Source organism: Asparagus officinalis, chromosome 4 (genome assembly GCF_001876935.1).
Source record: "Asparagus officinalis chromosome 4, Aspof.V1, whole genome shotgun sequence".
Taxonomy (NCBI): domain Eukaryota; kingdom Viridiplantae; phylum Streptophyta; class Magnoliopsida; order Asparagales; family Asparagaceae; genus Asparagus; species Asparagus officinalis.
This window is the reverse complement of record NC_033797.1, coordinates 137,325,978-137,336,235: the sequence shown is the minus strand read 5'-3', so window position 1 is coordinate 137,336,235 and position 10,258 is coordinate 137,325,978. Positions and strand designations below refer to the sequence as shown.

Genomic DNA, 10,258 nt, shown 5'->3' with positions numbered 1-10,258 from the left:
CCAGAGCCCAAAATCAACAATCCACAGCAGATCGTAAGTCGACTTACGACACAAACATAAGTCGACTTATGTCTGTGCATGAGTGAACTTATGACCAAAAATCCGCTTTTTCCAAGTTCTTCTCCACACTCTTCTAAGGGTGTTAATGCATGGTGTAAAAAGACAAAGTTAGACCTTTAACATTAAATCCTAAATTAATTAAATAAATTAGTCATTGCTTAAATTTGTACTAAAAACATGACGATATTTTGCAAAAAATATTTATAAAAAATGTAAAGCAATAATTATCCAGGATTGAGGGGTATTTTCGTATTCTTTATCACTTGCTTAATATGTGACGCAATCTACACTTCTATACTTAAAAGGAGGATCCAACGAATCACTATTAATGCTATAGTAAAAAACTATAGTGTTTACGGTTGCGTAAACAATAAATCGACAGCTCCAGCTATAGTAAATAATGTAGCGTGAATAGTAAATCAAGCAATGCTTTTTTACCGTAAACAGTAACTCAAATCCGGCACTGTAATTTTTGAAGTTACTGTTTATGCTACAATATTTTACTGTATCATAAATAATATATTAAATCAAATGTATTAAAACTTAGATTTCCCTCTAAGTATAAAGGAGTAGATACGATTTCTAAATCTAATGTATTAAAAATTTGGTCTTCCTTTAAGTACAGAGGAGTAGATATGATTTCTAATTTTAAATATACAATAATCAAGTTAAATATATTAAAACTTAGAGGGAGGTAAGTTCAAAAAACAATACTTAAAAAAATAGGGGGCCATCTTTTTCGCACGGGGTGCACACTAGTTAGATTTAACCTTGTTACTTTTGGGGGTCAAGTGAGAAATCTTGAGAGGGTTTTGTGGAGAAGAAAAACCTCGGGGTTCTTCTGCAACAGCCTCAAAGTTCGGTGGAGATTTCTCGAATTAGTAATAGCCAGGGCTTCATCTGAGCATCAAAGACCCTCTCTCCTTTTCTCTTCTCTCTCCTCTTTCTGACGACACCGCCGATCTCAAAATTATTTAGGGCTTTGGGAAAAGGCACTAAATTTTTCCTCAAAGTTCATCGCTATGAAGCTCGATGTCAATGCTTTGCGTTACCTCTCCAAGGATGATTTTAGGGTTTTAACCGCCGTAGAGATGGGCATGAGAAATGTAAAGATTTTTTGCCGCCTCTCTTTTTTCAATTTTTATCTTCTCTTCTTCTTAATCTTAATGTTGAATATATATATTTTTTAATTTGCTGATTCAGCATGAAATCGTTCCGGCTGAGCTTGTTGATCGAATAGCCGGCCTCAAGTAAGTACTCGAAATTATTACGTTAATGCTATCAAAGATCGGATTTTTATGAGATCCTTGTTTTTCAGGCACGGAGGCACGTATAAGGTGCTGAAGAATTTGCTCAAGCACAAGCTCGTCCACCATGATTCATCAAAATGTGAGCTTTCTTGCCCCCTTTTTATACCCTAAATTTTGGGTTCAGCTTAGGGTTTATGGCTTTCTGATGATTCAATTGTCTTCAGATGATGGGTTTCGGCTTACCTACTTAGGCTATGACTTCCTAGCAATCAAAACTCTCGTAAACCGGGGAGTCTTTTCCGCAGTTGGCCGCCAAATTGGAGTTGGAAAAGAGTCAGGTATATCCTTTTGATCCCCTTCTTCGTACTTCTCCGTCATAATTTCATGCTGCAGTGCGTAAATTGACTATCCTTATTATGCAATTTCTTATTGAGTTGAAGTATGTGCTGTTGCCATTAGATAGATCTCATCTTTCTGTTATCGCACTATTAGTTTTACCTTTCGCTACTATAGAAATTAACAAATTCTGATGTTTTACGTTGAAAAGATATATTTGAGGTTGCCACTGAAGACGGGACAATCATGGCAATGAAGCTGCATAGGTTGGGGAGAATTTCTTTCAGGGCAGTGAAGTCTAAGCGAGATTATCTGATGCATCGAAGCAGCTACAATTGGCTTTACTTGTCACGACTTGCTGCACTGAAGGAATATGCCTTTATGAAGGTTAGCTTGAAGAAATTTGTTCGTTTCAGTTCTCTTAAGCATTGCTCTCAGTTTATTAAGATATAGTTGGTTCATTGTCTCGTCACTAAAGGCTCTAGGAGAGCATGGATTTCCTGTTCCAGAAGCTGTGGATTGTAATCGGCATTGCGTGATAATGTCCCTAGTTCAGGGTTATCCATTGTAAGTTCTCATTACTGTCTAGGGACCTTCTTTCTTTCTGTTCAGGCCCTCTTGCAAGTTTTCATTACTTTATATAGATTAGTGCATGATTTTAATTTTAATTTTTTACTTGATCTTTGCAGGGTCCAAGTGAAAGAGTTGGGAAATCCTGATGAAGTGTTTGATACAATTATCAATCTTGTTGTTCGTCTAGCTGAACATGGACTTATCCATTGCGATTTCAATGAATTCAACATTATGGTTTGTGTTCTGTTTCTTATTTCCATTTCTCCTCTATTGTTTATCACAGTTGATTTGATCAGATGCTCACATATTCTCTGAAGTTTTCATATCAGAGTCTCTTAGCGATATTTCTGTCACATATTCTCATTATCTGTATGTGTGTGTGTGTCTATATATATGCATATATATACATCTATATATATACATACATGTATGTATGTATATATGCGTGTGTGTACATATATATGTCATATATGTATATACAGATATATGTCATATATATGTACACACACCCATATATATACACGTACGTACATATACATACGTATACGTATACGTATATATACCTATATATACTATGTATATGTATATGTATGTATATATACCTATACATACTATGTATATGTATACGTATGTATACATATGTATGTATGTATATATATATATATATATACATATATATGCATATGTATATATATAGAGAGAAAAATGGGTATGCTTAGTACCAAACACAAATTTTGTGTTTGGTAGTGAGGTGTCCTATTTCCCATCCACTCATTCCAATTCCCAACCACTCCCTAACCCATGTGAATATGGGTCCCGATTTCAATGAGTGGAGGGGAATATGCCACCTCACTACCAAGCACAAAAACTTGTGCTTGGTACTAAGCATACCCATTTTTTCATATATATATATATACATATGTATATCCCAGATATAGATACATACATATATGAGTGTGTGTATATATACATATACATATACATATACATATACATATACATATACATATACATATACATATACATATACATATACATATACATATACATATACATATACATATACATATACAGAGACATGTATATACATACGCACACAGATATATCTCTGTGTTTTTGCGCGCGCGTGTATGTGTTTGTGTCAGTGGGGGTGGGGGTGTGTACGTGCGTGTGTATTAATCAATTAATTATATGCATATATATGTATTATATATATATTATAATTAGCTGAATTATTTATATATATGTATGTATGTATGTATTATATATATAATATATATACATATATACATACATATACATACACACACACACACACACACACATATATATATGGATTAAAATACTTACAATTTTAAGCGTCCAAGTTGTACAATAACTTATTCTTTATTGATCTCCACAATATTTTACAAAGTAGACTCACACTTATATCTTACAAACTCTTTCTGAGGTCGTTCTGATTTCTTCTGCCAAAGAACTCTGATTTTTTCTGACCTCTTTGTCTCCTTATATAAGCTTACAAACATCACTTTCAAGTACAATACAAAGCTACTTTATTGTAATTATACAAATTGACAGCAATACGATGGTGGAAAGGAATAAAAACGTAAGGAATCTCTTTTAAAAGTGTCCTTCATGATGATGTTTTTAGTGCCTGTCATTATCAATAAAATGAGCGGCTCCCCGAGGCTCAACTCATTCATGATAAAAACCTGGTACATTGAACTCCAGTATAATGTGCTTTAAAGAGTATGACTCTTGTTTTTAGATATTTTATCTATTCTTCTCAGGCATTGCTTTTGCCTTTTATATCCATAGGTTGGATATCATCCAAGACTACCATAGCAGCTTCCCACATAGTATCAATGTCATCATCTGGGTCTTGAGCATTTGGAAGATTTGTATCTTCCCCAGAGGATTCAATGCTCTTATTAGATTTAGTTTCAATATTATCGAAAGCTTCAAAGAACTGCTTCTTTAGATATTCTAAACATTTTTGCTGTATTTCTGAATCTGAAGCTTGTGGATATTTCCTTCTTATTATTTTTGCTACTTTAGACGTAGGATTTTCTTTTTGAATCTCTTGAGTCATGGTGGTTTCGAGAACAATATTATTTCTCTGAATTGTTTCTTCAATCTGTCTAACTTTTTCTTCAATAACAATTCTAAACCACCATCTGCAGTAAAATTTTCTTTTTAATATAGGCAAATGAGATATGTCTAATCTGTTTTAAATGACCATGTCCATATCCATGATATTTCAAATTCTGCAAAGAAGTAGATAGTACATAAACCATCTATAATTTGATTGTCATCCATCTTTGATATTATTGGATGAGATTCGATCCATGAAGAATATAACTTCATAATAGGTTTTGGAAATATGCTCATTTCAGCACCATATAATTCCCACCATTAGAAAAATCATGAATGAAGCCCTTCATAAATTGCTTCAGGACATAGCTTTATTAGTCATGTGTGCTTATTTTTATAATTTTGATATACGAAGATATTATAAAATGCTTGTTTATAATCCTAATAATTGAAATATTATAATTCTTTAGTATTTTGGGATTTTACCAATGGTACTTCCTGATTGGGATTTATTGCCCAATCTCTTGGTCTTATGACTTCTTGAATGATGTATTTACTAAAACTGGGTGGAACACTATGATTCTCATTGCTCTAGAAGTGTTATGACTTCTTGAATGATGTATTTACTAAAACTGGGTGGAACACTATGATTCTCATTGCTCTAGAAGTGAGTTATTTCCATGCCTTTCTGCTTTACTAAAACTGGGTGGAACACTATGATTCTCATTGCTCTAGAAGTGAGTTATTTCCATGCCTTTCTGCATTATTAATGTTTCCATCCAAGCGCTTGATTTCAATGATAAAGTTGGATAATAACTCATTTAAATATTTTTGTCTAATTTTTTCATGATCATTCATTAGGGGAATATCTTCTTGTTCTAAATATAGAACTGTATCAGAGATTTTTTTAGAAGTCCATTCTATTTTTTTTACTATAGAAGTAAAGGGTTTAGGATTATCTTCCTTGCTTATCATATCATTAATGCCTTTATAAAAGGCTTGAGAGGGACTACTTGCATTATTCTTTTTTGCAATTGTGCGTCATGAATTGGATTGTATAGGTGTATGACTCCTTTCTGATGTATGGTTGCCTCTCCCCCTCCCTGAAAAGGAGGGACTACTCCGTCTCATGGGAACCCTATAAAAATTCACGAGTTAAAAAAGTCAGGAAGATGATTATTTTCACCTTTAATGTATTCAATTCTAAATTGATACATAGCTAATTTAGCTTGCCATCTAGCAAATAGTTGTTTAGAGACAAGATTTTAACATCTTTTTCGATGATGCTTTTAGCCGAACTACAATCAACACAATAAGAATTCTTGATTCAGAATATCATCTCGAAATTTAGATAAACATTTGATAATAGAAAACATTTCTTTCTTAATTGTGGAATAGTTATATTGGGTTTTATCCTATTTTCTAGATGTAAATTTGATTAACTGATCTTTATTATTTGGAGGTTCTATTTGTTTGAGAATACCTCCATATCCAATATTGGATGCATCTATTTCTATAATTTTAAACCAATGTACATTAGCTAGATGTATGCATGGTAAATATTTAACATTAGCTTTAATTTTTCTTACTGCAGTAGTATGTTGTTCAGTCTATGATTTAGCATTTTTCCTTAGTCTGCTATATTGTATAGCCGTATCTTGTGCATGATTCTTATAATAATCTGCAACATAATTTAAAGCACCTAAAAATCTTTGTAACTGTTTATTATTAGTTATTTCATCAAGAAATTTTGAAGGAAATTCAACACTTCTATTAATAGGAATTATTGTTCCTTTTTCTATATTATGACCCAAAAATTTAATTTGGGTTTGGAATATTTTCATCTTTAAGGCAGATATTGCTAACCCATTTCGTAATGCTAGATTACAGAATACTTCTAAATGTTTCACATGTTGATCAAATGTTTTGTGAAAAGATTAAAATGTCATCTATATATGATAATATAAAATCAGTATAAGAAATGAATATATCATTCATAATATTTTGAAATTCAGATGGAGCATTTTTAAGTCCAAATGGCATTACATTTCATTCATAATGCCCAAATGGTACAACAAAGACAGTTTTATATTTATCTTTTTTTTTCTATTTGAATATGCTAATATCCTGATTTTAAATCAAATTTAGAGAATATTTTTGCATTATGAGTACGATTTAATAAATCTCTTTTATTTGGAATTGGATATCTGATCCATTTAAGAACATTATTTAATGGTTTATAATTTATAACTAAGCGGGGAATTCCTCGCTCTTGCTCTGCATGTTTGTTTACATAAAATGTAGTACAACTCCAAGGAGAATAAAATTTTCTTATTAGTTTTTTCTCTAAAATAGAATATATTTCTTTTTTTTACATAATTCAAGGTATTCCTTATTCATTTGACATGGTCTGGATTTTGTAGGAATATCCTTGTCATTAAAATTGTCAATATAAGGTAGTGAAACAATATGTTGTTTTCTATCCCAAAAAACATTTGGGACATCACTACATATAGTGAGTTTTAATTTTTCTTGTATTTGACTTATTAAGTCTTTCTTTTTCTTTATTTGTTCTTCTATTTGAACAAATACTAATTCTTCTTTAAGAAAATTAATTTGATTTTTACATTCTTAACTTCATTTATAATCTAGTCTGAGGATCTGTGATGAATTCAAATATAATTTCTTTATTCTTGTAAGTTGCTTTAATACCTGTAGTGTTAATTTGACTTATCGGCATGATTTTATGTAAAAATGGTGTCCTTAGAATTATATGTTGAGATAAATTTTTTTACTAAGACACAAGGTGTAGGTATACATATACCTTGTACACATATATGTGCCTGTGGTAGTTTATATCTTACATCTAATTGATTTCCATTAGCACTAAAAGTTTGGGTAGTTTTTTTAAAAAAATTAGAAGGAACTATTCCCTCATTAATACAATTTAGGTCTGCACCACTATCTACTAGAACTATTAGATCTGGTATAAATATTTGTTCTGCTACAACTAAAGTGATTTTTATATACCATTTTTGTGAAGTAATTTGTTGTAATATTTGTAAAAAGTCATTACTTTCAGTTTCAGTATCATTATTTTGAATTATAGCATTATTTTCTTTTGCTGATTTATCATCCAGTCTAGAGAGAATATATTTATTTTCCTGTTTTAAATTTTTTACTTCTTTTTTCAAATCTTGAATTTCTTTATTTAGATATGATAAAGAAAGTATTTTTGAAGTAGATGCAATATTTTGCCTTCTTTTTAAGATTTCAGACATCTTATATACATTATTTTTATTTGGTTTCTCTTTTGTTTCTTTATTTATTATTATTTAATAAAGAATTTATAATTTCTTCTTTTAATTCAGGAGATTTCTTCTGACATAAGTTTTGTCAATAATTCTTGATTTGATTTTATAACATTAATTGATAATCCATTCATTTGGACTATGGTTTTTCAATATTCTGCATCTACATTATAATTATTAACTGTACATTCACATTGTTGTTCTTCCTCAGATTCTGAGGTTGAATGTGAATCTTCTTCTTTAGTATCACTGTTTATCATAATTTTATATAATGTTCTTTTTAAACCTTCATCTTCAATTTCTTCAATTTTCTTTTTTGTATTACATCTTTTTGTGTAGTGCCCTGTTTTTCTGCACTTATAACAATGAATTTTATTTTTATCTTTTTTAAATTTCTTTTTAGGTTCTTTTTCTTTTGATTTTCTTTAAAGAATTTCTTTTTCTTTTTCTTTATTTTATGTTTATTTTTAATTTTATGTTTTATTTCTTTATCACCCTTAAATGGTTGATCATAAGCAAATTGCTCACAAAATTCTCCTAACTCTTTCCGTTTAGTAACTTATTGAGACTTTAATTGATTTTTTTAATTTTAAGTCATTGCATAGAGCTAACCCTTTTTTATACAAGCATTGGATAAATATCTATGTGATAGATTATCATAAGGTATATAACCACCATATTTAGTTCGAATTTTGTTTCGAACCCTTTCGGCAAATAATGTTGGTAAGCCATCAATAAATTTTGCTTTCCAATTTGCACTATTAGCATCAGTTAGAGTCATAACTTTGCTAAGATAAGTATTTTTATACCATCTAAAATGAGTTAATGGTGGGCAACAGAAATTTTGTAATAAAGTTCTAATCCTTTCTCCATCATCTAGATATGCTCCAGTGAAATGATGTGCTATTGATAACATTAATGTGTATACAACATCTTCTTGCTGTATACCATTTTCGATTTTTGTAGCATTTAACACTTCTAGTCTAGCTTCTGCAGATAAATAATTATCCCACAATCCTTTAAAGATGCCAGTAAAACCACATGTAATATAAGAAGCTATCATTTTATCAGTATTACCGTTTTGCTTACAAACTGTAGAATACATAAGCATTTTATGCATAGTAGCATATATTTGGGTATCTGATAACCCATCAATATTCCATTCATAAATGTTTCTTCCATTATAATCCATCTGGATATAAGTATCATTTTCTTCGAATAAAACATCTGCAAGAGTTGACCTTTTATAGTAATATCTTTCTAATCTTTTTGGGCCATTTTTGATTTTATTAATTTCTGTAAATTGATTTTCTACAGCAAATAATTATCTTGGAGTAATTTCTCTTGAAGAGTTATTATATTCTTCTTTTTCTAGAGAAGAACTATTGTCTTCGGATATTATTGTTGATGTGGAAGCTTGATTTAAAGTATGTATTCTTGCAGAATTAAGCTTCTTAGATAAGATTTCAATGATTTCAGAAGTTATTTTATCTTCTTTTTAAAAACCTGATATATCTATAGGTGTTTTATTGTTGCTTTTTCAATATTTGAAATTGGAGCTTTATTTTCTCAATTAATTTTAAAGATGGTATTATTTCATTTAATTTATATACAAATTTATCTATAGCATATTCAATTCTAATCAACTGTTCTATTGTTTGAAGATGTATATTAGTATAATTATTTTGTTTAATTATTTTACTTAATTCCTTCATATGTTCTTCATTAATATCATTAGGCTTTATAAAAGCCATAGTTTCTAATGTTGAAGGATGTATTCCTATTAAATATATAGGATCTGAAGGTGGATAAACCGATCGTATAACTTTACCAGTAGTTTTCCACTGTTTAAAGTGTTCTTCTAGCATTCCTATTTTGTTTTCTTGGCTTTGAATATAATTCTTTATAAACCAAGGAACAAAAAAATTCAACTTGTTGTTTTAATTTTAATTTTTTGTAATAATCTTTTTTCCAGTTTAACTGTTCTTTTTTAGAAAATGTTTTAAAAAACCATGTTCTAAATTTTTTATGTTTTTCTTGCTGAAATTCTTGATTTGAATTTCCTTATTATACTATTTTTTTTCAAAATCCATTATTTCATTCTAAAACTTATTTCTGAATTTGAGGGAGAATTTCTTTCTTTCTACAATGCATGTGGAATATTATTATCTGAGATATTTAATCCTTTTACTTCACTGGTTTTACTTCACTTGTTCTATAATATCCTGATCTAGAAATAGAATTTCTAGAAGAGTTAGCTACATCAGATAATCTGATTGTTCTAGAGGGATTAAATGTAATTTCTACTTCTTCATCTATTGTTTAAATAATTTGATATTGTTCTAGAGGGATTAAATGTAATTTCTACTTCTTCATCTATTGTTTAAATAATTTGATCAACATCTTGATTAACTATTGTAAAGATTGTATAGCATTGGGTATTACCCAATTATCTGGGAAGTTAATTTCATCCCATTTAATTTGCCTATTGACAACAATATTAGAAGATAAACATTTGTCTCAACCAGAATAATTTGAACAATATATATATAACATATACATGTGTGTGTGTGTGTGTGTATATATATATATATATATATATGTGTGTGTGTGTGTGTGTGTGTGTGTGTGTGT

At 29.9% G+C, this 10,258-nt stretch overlaps 1 protein-coding gene across 1 annotated transcript in view; it reads left to right on the top strand.

The window, feature by feature from the left end:
* The window catches only part of LOC109839497 (serine/threonine-protein kinase rio2), a 16,120-nt gene continuing 6,739 nt past the window's right edge, over positions 878–10,258 (top strand). The window contains exons 1-7 of the mRNA XM_020407952.1: positions 878–1,166; positions 1,264–1,310; positions 1,379–1,449; positions 1,535–1,648; positions 1,858–2,033; positions 2,125–2,213; positions 2,336–2,453. Of these exons, the coding sequence (XP_020263541.1) occupies positions 1,083–1,166; positions 1,264–1,310; positions 1,379–1,449; positions 1,535–1,648; positions 1,858–2,033; positions 2,125–2,213; positions 2,336–2,453 (699 nt within the window). The 5' untranslated portion in view covers positions 878–1,082. The remainder of the gene's footprint in view (positions 1,167–1,263; positions 1,311–1,378; positions 1,450–1,534; positions 1,649–1,857; positions 2,034–2,124; positions 2,214–2,335; positions 2,454–10,258) is intronic.